The 13,896-nt window shown below is 35.6% G+C and overlaps 2 protein-coding genes across 2 annotated transcripts; one reads left to right on the top strand and one right to left on the bottom strand.

Moving 5' to 3' along the window:
- The first annotated feature begins 6,693 nt into the window (after nt 1-6,693).
- Nucleotides 6,694-10,760, top strand: RH1 (RNA helicase 1). The gene is made up of 9 exons (XM_078317380.1): nt 6,694-6,920; nt 7,008-7,242; nt 8,011-8,268; nt 8,386-8,540; nt 8,626-8,803; nt 9,448-9,635; nt 9,749-9,953; nt 10,223-10,328; nt 10,445-10,760. The coding sequence occupies exons 1-9, from the start codon at nt 6,811-6,813 to the stop codon at nt 10,525-10,527; spliced, it is 1,518 nt and encodes a 505-aa protein (XP_078173506.1). The 5' UTR covers nt 6,694-6,810; the 3' UTR covers nt 10,528-10,760.
- Nucleotides 10,761-10,825: 65 nt separating this feature from the next.
- LOC144567283 (flavanone 3-dioxygenase F3H2-like) lies at nt 10,826-13,574 on the bottom strand. Its single transcript, XM_078317382.1, has 3 exons — nt 13,115-13,574; nt 11,438-11,866; nt 10,826-11,293 (listed from the first exon to the last, which is right to left on the bottom strand). Exons 1-3 carry the CDS (start codon nt 13,478-13,480, stop codon nt 10,994-10,996), a joined length of 1,095 nt encoding a protein of 364 aa, XP_078173508.1. The 5' UTR covers nt 13,481-13,574; the 3' UTR covers nt 10,826-10,993.
- Nucleotides 13,575-13,896: the final 322 nt, after the last annotated feature.

Genomic DNA, 13,896 nt, shown 5'->3' with positions numbered 1-13,896 from the left:
AGAACTAAGCTAAAAAGGGAAGACTTTTATACACGGAGATTTTCGGAAGACTGTAGTCCGAAAGACGTTACCTTTTCTCCAAATAATTAGCATCTACAATAATTAAGGTTGTCATATTTCTCATTCGAGTACACATTGGAAGTATTTCAACTTATGACTAAAAATATGCCACATCAACCCCAATGAAGTCACGCCACATGTCACATAAATTAAATGTGGTTAAAATCTTAAGTTATAATTACTGTATAATCCTTCATTTTCATATTGGTATTATCACGGAGTAAGCACTGCAATCATTCTTTTAATGTTTATTCTTTTTGCAAGATGTGCAGACTAAGTAGTTTATTAATTTTTCCTGCCTATATTTCGTACAGAGTACTTCATACTTTACACAAATTTGATTGTATTTTGTTGATTCGTGATCAATGCTTTACAAACTAATGGTTAAACTTGCTTTATAAAAATTGATATTTAGACATTTTTGTTAAGGATTGTCGCTTAAAAAGTAGGAGTCCTAGGGGTGTCAATGGGCATGATATGGGTAGGGTGAAACTATTTTCATATCCATACTAAGAATTGATCTTACCTATATCCTATCCATATCCGTTAAGAATTTGTCTTATCCTATCCTACCCATACCCGTTAAGATTAGTGGGTAACGAAACGGTAGTGAATGAATAATGAATAATACAAATATAATAGTTTTATTATTTTTACAAATAAACCATCAAAACTTATCATATCATACATATGCAATTACAATTACTAATATAAAATTAAAATATAAATATGCAAATAATTCTCAATAGTAGTTTTTTATTAAGCAAAAAAAAAATCAAAATCACAAATATCTCTTCTAACAAATTCAATTCCTTAACTAAATAATAAAACATTAAAATAAAAAAGTAAAATATTTAGCATAATATTCTTCTTATGATATAATTACTTGTTAGCCAACGGGTACGCAATAACTTTTACCTGTATCCATACCCGTTTATCTAACAAAATAAAATCCTTACCCATAACCAATAAGTTAACAATTTTTTTTTATCCATATCCGTCTTATCGAATACGATACGGATAGGGTAAATGGGTAAACAGTTGTTATTGACACCCTAGGTAAGACATGATACACATATATATTTTTAATTGAGTAAATTACTCAGATGTTCCTTAAAATATTACAATTTATCATTTTGGTCCTCAAAGCTTTAAAGTTACCAATTAATCCCTAAAATTTCGATTTAATCAGTCATAATATTAGGAAATGTTGAAAATTGTGTTGCTCTAAGATGACTTAGATGTTAATATCAATGCTAATGCTCATATTACCAATACATGATGATCTAGATGATAGAATTAATATTCATGCTAATTTTGTAGATAATATGAGTGGTGACCTTAATAATGACACCATCGTATATTAAACCTTTTGTCCATGTTTGAATCCATATCATCAAATCAGCATGGTGATGATATGATAATGTGAATTTGCATCTATTAAATTTAATTAAATATCTGTACGATAATGATATGATGAGACTATAATGATATGGATTTCTATCACTTATTTGTATTAAATTTCATTGATAAGACAATTTTAATATGTATTCACATTATTAGAGACAAATGGATTTTCATATTCTAAATACCAAAATAATTAAAGAATGATATTTTAACATCTACACTTGTAAATTTCCCTTTTTAATTTCAACTGATGAGATCTTTTAGACCTCTCTTTTGTCGCCACGTGTTGTGCTTCTACTGATTGAAGAACTCACGGAGAATCAGAGATAAATTCATTGACAGAGCTCCTTTTTGCGTTATGTAGCGTACTGACAATAGTTCTAAAAAAAATTAGTTACAAATGGATTATTCAGATTCGGTTTGACCGAATAAAAAAATTGTGATTTGAAAATAATTCGGAAATAATTTGAAATTATCTGGATTGAAGATCTCAGTTTCATAAAGGAGCAAAAAGAAAATAATAATAATAATTTCGAAAAAAGTGGCAAAGACACATAACTTCTATATGAGAGGTCATGGATTCAAAACTCACAAACTAAAAAAATCCTCCATATTAATACATAGGGGTTTTAAAATGTATTGGGTGGCTTGACCTAACTCATATTTAAAAAATGATAATAATTTGAAAAAAACTCACGAATAATTTGGAAAAAGTTCATAAAACTCATTAAAAATTCACAAATTATTCACAAATTATTCGGTCAATCGAATAATTCAACATTTGATTCGCAATCGCAGAAAAACAAATTATTCGTGAATGATTCGTAAATTTTGTGACTATGCTAAAACAGGGTATTGTATTTGTGTATTTCATGAATTAAAAACTACTGTGTCAATCTTATTCGCAAATAGTCTCAGCCGATCTACCATTTAGCACATTCATCGATGACTGAAACTCAGTTAGGGCCTGTTCGGCCGACAAATGGGAATGGGCATGGGCACGGGAATTGAACTGAAAAATACTGTTCCGGTGGGAAAAAAAAATTCAGTAATTCGGCCGAACAGACCCTTAGTGATATTATTTTTTTTAGGGGAAGCCGTAGGCAGCGAGTGACATTGGTTGTTACAGTTGTACAATAGGACAAGTACCGTGTGTTACCTTGTACAACTAAATTTCATACCCTCGGTACAATATAAGGACGATTGTTAGTCAAAGTTCCTGATTTTATGTTTTTTTTTTAGGAAAGTAAGAGGTGTATTTACCTTGAGATCAAAATTTTGCATTGTCATCTAATTAATTTTTAAAATAATGATGAGATTTAAATTTTTTAATTTTAAATATCTATAAAAAGAGTTATCATCTAAATTTTAAAATCGCATCACTTCACACATAAAATATTGCTCTTCACTATTAGATCAAAGATTGATTCTCAAATTCTAGTATTATACTTATCGGTTGCAATTTGTTATAATTTGTTGTAATACTCCTTACTTGGTCGAAGTCTATACTCATTGATTATGCTTAAAATAATAATTTTGTTATGAAACAAAAAAAAATGAAAAGAAACTTTGTGCGATTCTTAATTTCTTGGTTCGAAATGTACTCTTGAACTTGCGGGCTTACTCGAAGACAAATCTATTAATTTTTTTTAAGGGGAAAATTGGTTATTTGCCACTCCAAAAGTTTAAAATTTAAAAAATGCCACTCTAAACATAGTTAATTTTTAATTTTGCCACAAATAATAATTAATGACTAAAATACCATCTTCCTCTCTATTCGACTCTCTTCTTCTATCCTTCTTCTTCTCTGCGATTTATCTAGTGCTTGTTGAAATTCGGCGTTCAATTTGTATTATGTTGTCTATTTTTTTTATAAATGAAAAATTTGTAGAGTTAAGTAAGAAGCACGAAACAGTACCCTTAATTAATTGCTGTATGTAATTGTAAGCAACACATGATAAATCCATCTCTTTTGTTTAATTGCAAAATTAATGTTAGACTTTGTTGCCATGATAAATCCATCTCAGAATTGCAAAAATGGTGAAATGTCAGATCGATTGGAATAGTTATTACGAGTCTGACGAGTTAGAAGAGGTTTATTTGAGCTGGCTCGCCATGGAGGTATTTGCACTTAAGTTTAATTTTGGTAAAAGGAAGCAAGGATATATTTTGGGTAAGATAGGAAGAGAGTCGGACGGAGAGAAAGAGAGTATTTAAGTCATTAATTATTATTTGTAGAAAAATGAAAAATTAACAAAGTTTAGAGTGGTATTAGAATGATTTTTTATTTCGGAGTGATATTTTTAAAATTTTAAGATATTGGAGTGACAAATAACCAATTTTCCCTCTTTTTTAGACTAAAAATGTAAATTACGTGTTGCCCTATGCAATATTAAATTTCAGACTGAACTCACGGGCTGCTAATGGATGAGTTTGTCCATGGACAAACTGGTCGGACAGAAAGTGAACAAACAATGGACGAGTTTATTACCAAACACGGCCCGAAACTCAATTCAGATCAGTGGACATTTATTAATATGGGCCCAATTTGGACGAACCTGGACGGCCCAATTTTCTGAAGCCCGCCCCACTCTCTCTCTCACGCGCCGCCGCCGCCGCCTCTCCTCTGTCTCACTGCCGCACCTCCTTCCAGTCTCGCTTCCGCACCTCCGTCCCGCCTCTCCTGCGTGTTTCTTGCCTCTGTGCCGCCTATGTGCCACCTCTTCGCCTCAAGGTACAAAGTTTTGATTTGCCGATAAAATCCTTGATGGGTATTTGAATTTCTAGTTTTTAGTGCATTGGTGCCTTAGTTTTTAGTGCATCAGAGATTTATCACCTTGATAGATTTTGGTGACTTTTTCTCAAGTTCTGGGTGGTCTTGTATTTGGTTCTGCACTTGTACAATTTAGGAGTCCTCTAACTGTGCACATAAGTTGCTTGATTAAATGTCTCAAAGAAACAGTTAGAGGACCATATCCTGAATAATACTGGTAAGTTTGGAGTAGTTTGAAAATAGCACCCAGTTGATAAAATTGTGGTTTGTCTTGCAGAAAGATAAAAGTTAATTGGGTTAATTAACAATGTTTAATTACTGAGTTAGCATGAGGCTTAAATATGACATCTAGCATTAATGTTTAATTGAAGATACTTTAGATTAAAATGAGGTTATAGTGCTTAATTGAGGATTAACCGAGGCTTGATATAGGGTTATGCATACAGGCTAGCTGGCCACCTGGGCTTGGAAAGGGGTTTATTGCCTTTGTGTATGGTCACTCTGTAGCTGCTTTTTTACTAGCTTGCCTTTAAGTACTTTCTGTTGAATAGCTGGCTTCTATTGATGATATTAATGCATGATTTTTGGGTTCCATGTTGCATTAAATACTTAGTTTTTAATTAGAGTTAATGTTGGGTTATTTCATTTTGCATTGAATTTTAGTTATAATATTTCTTTTTGTGGAAAATGGTTTTCGTATTGCTAAGTTTACTGATGAAAAAAAAATAAATTTGGTACTAGCTTGTCTAATTTTTAGATAGAATTGATTAATATTAGGAATTGTTTGTTATTATTTAACTATTGAATTCATCAAATGCAAATCTATCTTAGCCATCGAATTTTTAATTTTTATCCAACAACCTTTTTTTTTCTTATCTTTATGCCATTATATTATATTTCCAGAAAAAAAAAATAGTTACATGAATGAAGTTTTGCCAGGCAAAGGCCGTTGGTTATCACAGTCAGAGCTGAGCTACTGTGTATCAGGGTAGGCAGCTTCCTAACCCTGAAAAAAAAAAAAAAAAAAATTCGGACCAGATTTTCTAATGGGCCTTGAAAAGTTTGTCTACTCCTGGATTAAATTATGCCTACCCTGGCCCAATTGTTTCACAGCCCGTTAGGAGAAGAAAACGGTTCATCCCTCTGCTCCTGGCTCCGCTCCGTTAGGGGAATAGAAACAACCACGCGACTGCCTCCGTGGCTCCGCCTAACCCTAAACCGCGCGACTGCCTCCGCTCCTGCGGCTCCGCCTAACCACGCGACTGCCTCCGCTCCACTCCTGGCTTTGAGCCTCTGACCACGCCTCATCCCCCCCGCGAAATCACTCCTCTCCCTGAGACCGTGACTGTCAGTGAAATCGCGCCTCTCCGTGACTGTCAGTGAAATCTCTGACCTCCTCTCCTTGCCGTTCTCTACTGGTTAGTTACTTAGTTTCTTAATTGATTGATTTACTTGAAATGGGTATTGGGAACTGAATTAAATTGCGAACTGAATTTGTTCCGTAATGAGAATGATGAATACTGAACTTCTATATTATTTAAATTAAATAGTAAAAAAATGGAAATATATAATTTAATTTTCAGCACGATTTTAATATTTAAATCTGAAATATTCAAATTTATTGTTTACACTTCTGAGACATGGAGCAAACACATCTATTATTATTATTATTAGTGTAAAGCTAGCACGTGCTCTGCTCACCAAGAGGGTTTGATGAGCATAAGCTTCAAAATATATCAGATTGATATTAAATGACAAATCCAAACTGTTGAAACCAATCTACTACACGAGTGATGTGTGTACATGCAAAATTTTAAAATTTTCAAACTCATTCAGTATAAAGTCAAGCAGTTAAAAAATGAAAGCAATATAACGACAATGATATTAATTATACATTATATAAAGTGATAACATATTATTGTAATAACATATAATACAACACTAGTAGAATTATTAGTAACAATTATACTAATGAAAACAATACAATAAATAAAATAAAATATGAAATATGATATTATTGTTATTATTATTATTAGAAAATAGCTACTACAAATATTTAAAAGATTAAAGGAAAAAAAATGTATGACAATTTAGTAATAAAAGTGGAAGGATTAGAATTTTTGGAAGCACTCTTCTTTCCTCTCAGATTTAAAAGAACATTATATAATTCCTTTTAGATATCCTTTACTTGTATTTTATTCATGTTTAATACTTTTTAAAAATAAATTTCCTAAACTGTTTAGTGCAGGGATATTTTGAAAAATATAATTAAATAATGTATATTTTGAATTTCGGCTTACTCAAGGTTATTTGTTTTGCCTATTCTTTTCGCACAACCCAATTAAGTTTATTCTTTTTTTGTGTAGCCGAGTCCAATAAGCGATACCCAATAACCCAAAATTGTTCCACTCGCTCTCTTCTCCGGATCCAGATCAGCAGGCCTTGCTTTTCGGGTTCTGTCCGATAAGATAGGCAGGGCTGGAGTCCAGTTTCCTTCTTTCCACCCCTTCCTTTCTCTTTCTGAAAAACACAAACCCTCTAAACCCTAACCATCTTCCAACTGGAGAGAAATGGAGGTGGCTCAAAAGAGAGTTGCTCATTTGCCATGGATGAGATATCCGGTTGACATTGACCAATCCGAAGAAGAATCCCTCGATCATGTTAACTGTCTCGATCCCAGGTAATCTTTGTACCCTTCGATTCTGTTTCCTGACAAGAGCAAATTTGCATTGAATTTATTTCCTTACCATTCCGCATGGATTTGTAGATTGGTGGAGGCATTGCGTACGATGCAAATTGAATCCCTATTCCCGGTGCAGCTGGCAGTATTGCTTGAAACAATTGGTCCAGGTGGCTTCGAGAGAGACATCTGTGTGAATTCTCCTACTGGAAGTGGCAAGACCCTAGCTTATGCTTTACCTATCGTGCAATCGCTGTGCACCCGCAAAATCAGATGCCTCCGCGCCTTGGTTGTGCTGCCTACACGTGACCTTGCTTTGCAGGTACATTCAATTTAAATACCAATTTTTAGTACCTTTCAGTCATGAATGGCGCTGAACTCATACCAGTTGTTTTGTTGAGACCTGTGGTTCAATCAGATTTTCAGGTTTTAGTAATGCTAAGATATTTTCTTTCTGTACTGTACCATTTTGGTACCAGCCATGTGGTACTCCTTAGTTATACACCTTTCTATACGGATGAAACTGTATCAATCCCGTGAAGCCTGGTATTAATAGAGCTCGAAAAGGCACAACTCTGTGACATAGTCCAATCTGAAGGGACCATTTCTTTTTCTTAGGAATAGGAATATCCAATGACCAACCCGAATCAATGCTCAAGTGGTAATTATTAGGTACCTGAACCAAAGCAACTGATAAATAGTTTACCATGAACCTGTGAACAGAAATCCAAGGTTATTGGAAGAAGTTGACACCAATCAAAAATTTGTCATCAAGGAAATGCAGAGTTGCAGACAAATGATGAATTTAAGTCTCCTTATCTTTCCATAGATACGGCCAAGTGATGAACAAAGTTTGCATTAGGAATGCTAAATTAGCTGGTGTTTATGAAAAAGTAACACAATCTTCACGGAATAGAAAAAATGAATGAATAAAAATGAACTTTTAAGTATTACTTCTAATAAGGTTTGTTGTGGTTACAACCTGAAATGACTTGAACTCCAGACCCCGACTTGTCTGAAACCCAAATGCAAATGGACCATTTTCCTTAAAACACATGTTTACCACCTCTTTGTTGTCTCAATGTTTTAGGTGAAAAAGGTATTTGAGGCAATTGCGCCAGCTGTGGGCTTAACTGTTGGGTCGGCAGTTGGTCAATCATCGATTGCTGATGAAATTTCCTCACTAATAAAAAGGCCCAGGTTAGAGAGATATTCAAGCCTCGACCCAGAATATGTTACCCAAATTGAACCACAGACTTCAGTTGATATTTTGGTGGCAACTCCCGGTAGATTAATGGATCACATTACCATGACCAAGGGATTCAGCTTGGAGCATCTTCGTTTTTTGGTATTTTAATTGTACCATTTTGATTTGATTTATTTTATATTTCCATGTACTTCGTTTGCATGACCTGATTGGAATTAAAAGTATTATCTTCTGATATATTACTATTTTTTGGTTCAGGTGGTGGATGAGACGGACAGGCTGTTGAGAGAGGCATACCAATCATGGCTTCCTACTGTGCTTGAACTCACTAGTTCCACTAATCAGGATTTGTTTACTTGTGAAAGTTTTTCTGGAGTCTCAATGCCTCGTTCGTTGGCTACAATTAGGAGATCGTAACTTCTCTCCCCACACTCGCAAAAGAAGATATTGTGTTAATATTGTAAATATATTAATGTTCTCTTCTTTTGCTTTTCACAGAGGTGTAGAAAGGGGGTTTAAAGGTAGATGCTCCCCCCGATTGATGAAGATAATTCTTTCAGCTACTCTCACTCAAGACCCAAGCAAGCTCTCTCAACTTGACTTACATCACCCCATTTTGCTCACTAGTGGTATGAAACGGTACAGGCTGCCTGAGAAATTACAGTCTTTTAAGCTGGTACATGTCCCTCTCTCCCTCTCATTTTTTTTTTCTGAAACCTTGGCCACTGCCAAGTATAATTCCATTAAAATATCTATTCCTCCCCTCGTTTTTTTTGTTAATAAAGGTATTAAAAAGAGACTTATAAATGGGTATTTTTTTTAAGGAGAACCTATAAATGGTATTAAGCAGTACTGGTAGGATGACTAAATAGTAGCCGTCAAAACACCCCTACTAACCCATGACGTTAATCTGGAAAAACATCAGACCTACACAAAGAGGAGCTTAAATCCAAAGTAACACCCCGTCTCCACACACACGCAACAAAAAGAAAAGAAAAACTCTTCACAACATCACTCAAGCCTCACTGTGCCACCATACTAGTCAAGCCTGAGGAGCAAATCTTGAACATTACTGCTAGGTTTTTTTTTTTTTAAAACAAAAATAGGATTTATTTAACTGGTACTGGTGTGTGCCATTAGTGCGCCTTAATGGTACATTTCCACTCTTTCCGGTATTAGCACCGGCCTTAGGTTGTGATTTTCAGATCTGTTAATTATTACTCAATTATCCGAGGGCTCCTGCCCTAATCCTTGTATTGTTTGGACATTAGTTGTTCTTTCTTTTTCCTCTGATCCTAGTGTATTGTATTTTTGTTGTAGATATGTAACTCGAAATTGAAGCCTCTTCATTTAGTTGCATTGCTTGGAGAACTACAAGGGGAGAAATGCATTGTGTTCACTTCATCTGTTGAATCAACACACAGGCTAAGCACACTGCTGAATTGTTTTGGAGATCTGCCTTTTCAGTTCAGTGAATACTCACGCTTACAAAGACAATCTGTGAGAAGGTACGTCTTTCGATGAGTCCCTGCTTTTGATCATTGGTTACGCAAGGAAGTCTTGCTTTCGTTTCATAATTGTAATTTTTCTTAATACATAGTTTTTTCTTTAATAAATGAAGCAAAACACTTAAAGCATTTAGAGAAGGTACAATCCAAGTGCTTATAGCAACAGATGCAATGACTCGAGGAATGGATGTAGAAGGGATTAGAAATGTAATAAATTATGACATGCCATCTTATGTTAAGACGTACATACACCGTGCTGGCCGTACTGCTCGGGCTGGTCTCTCCGGTTCATGTTTTACTATGCTTCGCAAGCATGAGGTAATGACATGATATATTGTTAATGAGTGTGCTCTTTCTCTCTCTTACCATAAGTGTCCAGTAAAATTAGTAGTGGTTTACATTTGATCTGTACTGCTGCTTAATAAAGGAATCTCGTCATTTGCCTTCCCTTTGTTCCCTCCTGCCCTTTTTATTCTGGTTTATTAGCTTGCTTAATTTTTGAAGGGTTTTGTTTGCCTTAGTATTTAATAAACATAAAAACAGTTTTTACAGCCGAGCTTTATTTAATTTCGGACAAATATCTCTAGGTGAAGCGTTTTGACTCGATGCTTCAAAAAGCTGAGAATAAAACTTGCACACTTCGCATGCTGCCCAAGCAGTCTATAGACAGCCTTCTTCCAGTTTATTCTATTGGTATATATTCTTGGACCTTCCTATAAACCTTTAAAGAATCAGCAATTGTGCATTTAGCCATGCTGTCCTGTTTCTGATTGAGTCTTTTTTTTTTTATTTTGCTTTCTGATGAACAGCTTTGGAGAAATTAAAAGAAAAGATCCAGTCAGAGGCTACAAGGAGAAAATATGGAAGAGCTATTAAGTCTGCAGCAAAATAGAGTAAAAGAAAGAAAACCACACAAGAAGGGGAATAACAATAAGAGTATTTTTGTTCCTGTCATATGTAGTAAGAATTGTTCTTACATTTGTTGATTCTCTGTTACATTTGTTTTTTTTATGTAATATTTTATTTTTTCAATTCAATTGTTTAGTTAAAGGTAGCGAGCCAGTGGGCGGTATTTATCCAAATTTGGAGATATGTTCAATATGAAAATTTGGAGATATTTTCTTTTTCCTTTGTTCACTTTATTCACATGCATTTCGACTGAAGTAAACTAGGCTAATTAGCAAACACACTCATAATAACAGATTTTGAGAACTTGAAAAGGTACATTGACTCCCAGAATCTACAACACAATCGAAAGCTCCACTGATGAACTGATTTATTTAGAAACCATTCTAATGATATAACATCAAGTAAACAACCAAGAAATACAACAACTCCAACATCTGTTAACCCAATACTTAAGCCAAGATTTCAGTGAGAGATTTGGGCTTGTCAATTGCCATTTCAGTGACCTTCTGCTCAGTCTTGGCCAATTTTTTCTTCTTGGCAAGCCCCAGGTCACGAGCCATCTTGCTCCGGTACATCTCAGTGAAGGTTATCGGCTCATCCAAAATGGGTTTCTCACCTTCCCGAATGGCCAACGGGTACACGACAGCATCTGGTGCGGGGTTTTGGAAGGTTGCAATTGAAAGCCTGCTGGTGCTGGAGTTCACCACGGCCTGGTGATCTGCGTTCTTGAATCGCCCATTGCTGAGATACTGCATTACACAATCCACTGTATTATTATTTTAAATAAAAATGTCTTTAAAAGCAAATATTATTATACCAATTAAAAAAAGTAAAGGAATTAAGTCGAAATTTTGACAATCAAACAACATTAGAACTCGAAAAACAACGCTCACATGGCCATGGTCACCGAGGTTAACCACGAAGGCCCCCTCAACGGGTTGTACAGTGATCCACGTCTTCCCACCATCCTTGGTTGTCTGAAGCCCTCCAACCTGATCCTGCAAAAGCAAAGTGATCGTGCCGGGATCGGTGTGCCTCTTCAGCCCAAGCGTCAGGTCAGGCTGGGGGCACTTGGGGTAGAAGTTGACAACGATTTTCTGGTCCATGTCGACACAGGCCTTGGTCAAGGCCTCTGAGTCAAGTCCCATGGCCTCTGACAAGACCCCGAGTAGCTTGTTGGCCAGGCCTGTGAGCTTCTCACTGTAGCTCTCCACCACAGACCTCCAGCTCTCAGGCTTGTCGGGCCAGCGGCTGTAGTCACGGGCTGCAAGTGGGTACGAGAAGTAGGTTACTATCTCCCTCCAGTCTTGCACTGCCTCGCCCTGTATTTCCAAATTTGAGGTGGTCAAATTATCATCTACTCAACAATCTGAGATATAATATACATGTTGAATTAGACACCCACGTGAGTTATTACTTGCATGTCTAGGCGTGTCAGGAAATAATGACAGATAGGTGATGCTCTAAACTCAAACATGGGAGGGCAGACTTCATTAATAGATGAGAAAAGGAGAGATTGGATGTTATCCAAATATAACAACATGAAGATATATATGTTTCTTTCTTCCAGTCTACTCATGGAGTTATGGTTGGTTTTTGTCTAAGTAGAGCAAAAGGTGATTGAAAACTTGAAATTGAAAATTTACACAGGGAGGAGTTGGTATATGTCTCTGTTTATTCTGCTTTAATTTTTGAAGGAATTCCAATTATGTGTTGTTTCTTGAATCCAAATTTAATTCACAAAATCAATGCTGCAATGACAGGCCTAGGGCGGATAATTATAATTACTAAGAAACAATGTTATGTTTTTATTTATTTATTATTATTTAGCAGTCAGTCTATACTTTGTATTCAACTGTGATTTCAATCTGCTCTAGTCGAACTAAATTTGATTTATAAAGCAAGTTTATAACATACATGATATATTAAGAACCAACAATACCAAATATTTTATTGAACTTAAAATATTAGTACTTCTTGTTTAATTATTCAGAGAAAAAGTGGACTCAATAGTGAGAAAATTAATACTTCTTGTTTAATTTTCTTTGTACTAATGGAAAGCTATATACCCAAAGAAGTTTAGGACTTCCAACAAAATGTCTCTAAAAGTATCAGTAGGGAACTTGTAAACGCAAACATTGAACTCATCTCAACCGTTATTGCAAAGGGATAACAGGACCCAGTTATTTCTATTCCAACCGTTCAAATTTTTCATGCACAAATCTCAAGGAAAAAAAAAAATTCGAACCTGAATCTCGACAAAGATCTTTTTTTTTTTTAAAACTTGGTAGTAGCTACGAAGGTTCGTGAGGGGGAATCGAACTCTCGACCTTTGGGTATAACAACTCTAGGACATCTTCCTAGCCAATTGTGCTACAGGGTCCTGGGATTGGAATAACAGGGTCCTGTTATCCCTTTGCAATAACAGCAGCAGATTTATTTCCCTCATCTCATCGTGTGGCGGAGACAATTAAAAGGCATTTGATACATGCATTATATGTACTCTAATATTATTTAAGCTCGAAAGAAGAGCTAGAAAAAACAAATAAGATGAAAAATGAAAGCTATACCTGAAGGTGGCTAGACACGATGAACCCGCCCTTCTTTCCACCGGTCATATCAAACCTCAACTTCTCCTCTGGGGGCAGTGTAAAGAACTCTCTGGCATAGCGAGTCATATCAGAAATCAGCGCGGTGTCGACCCCATGATCAACCACCTGAAAAACGCCCCAGTCTTCGCACGCCTCCACGATCTTCTTGCATATTTCGCTGCGTGCTTCACCCTCTTGGTCTATTCCCTCGAGAGAAATGACGGGGATGTCATTGCTGAACTGGTTGTATGCTACCTTCGGCCTCTCATCTTCGTCACGCACAAATGAATCCCTCAGTGTCTTTTCGTCTGAAATTGTGGGGAGAAATGGGGTACCTGGAGCCATTTGGTTTCGGATATTCTCTTACACAAATATATATTTTTTTTTGAAAATGACTTGGTAGAGGCTACCAAGTTCTCTTACACAAATATCTTACTCTCTCTCTCTCTCTCTTCTGAGTATACTCCTATGTTTAGGTACAATATCTCTCTTTTGTATGAATATAGAGAAATGCACAAAATGGCTTGATTTGTGCACTAAAGATGGGGGAGTTGTATATATATATATATTTATATGTGTGTGAGGAGAAGATCAGAAGAGTGCGCTCGTGTCAACTACCACCGCATCCATCTACCACCTTTGTGACAAATTAATATATTAGGTCTCGTCCTAACCGTGAAAAGAGGAAAATAAACAGAGCTTGAAATGGAATAATTTTATTAAGGTAGTCATTTAAGGAAAATAAACAGATCCAGATTTGA

Source organism: Carex rostrata, chromosome 16 (genome assembly GCF_964058835.1).
Source record: "Carex rostrata chromosome 16, lpCarRost1.2, whole genome shotgun sequence".
Classification (NCBI taxonomy): domain Eukaryota; kingdom Viridiplantae; phylum Streptophyta; class Magnoliopsida; order Poales; family Cyperaceae; genus Carex; species Carex rostrata.
Note: the sequence above shows the minus strand (reverse complement) of the source record. Positions and strands in the feature narration are given on the sequence as shown.

What these genes read in the sequence shown, in the direction of transcription:
- LOC144567283 (XM_078317382.1), bottom strand. Translation starts at nt 13,480, where the DNA reads ATGGCTCCAGGTACCCCATTTCTCCCCACAATTTCAGACGAAAAGACA. An exon ending in TCGTGTCTAGCCACCTTCAG is followed by an intron (nt 11,867 to 13,114) that starts GTATAGCTTTCA and finishes TTGGAAATACAG; the next exon opens with GGCGAGGCAGTGCAAGACTG. An exon ending in ACCTCGGTGACCATGGCCAT is followed by an intron (nt 11,294 to 11,437) that starts GTGAGCGTTGTT and finishes TGTGTAATGCAG; the next exon opens with TATCTCAGCAATGGGCGATT.
- RH1 (XM_078317380.1), top strand. Translation starts at nt 6,811, where the DNA reads ATGGAGGTGGCTCAAAAGAGAGTTGCTCATTTGCCATGGATGAGATAT. An exon ending in CACGTGACCTTGCTTTGCAG is followed by an intron (nt 7,243 to 8,010) that starts GTACATTCAATT and finishes TCAATGTTTTAG; the next exon opens with GTGAAAAAGGTATTTGAGGC. An exon ending in TTGGCTACAATTAGGAGATC is followed by an intron (nt 8,541 to 8,625) that starts GTAACTTCTCTC and finishes TGCTTTTCACAG; the next exon opens with AGGTGTAGAAAGGGGGTTTA.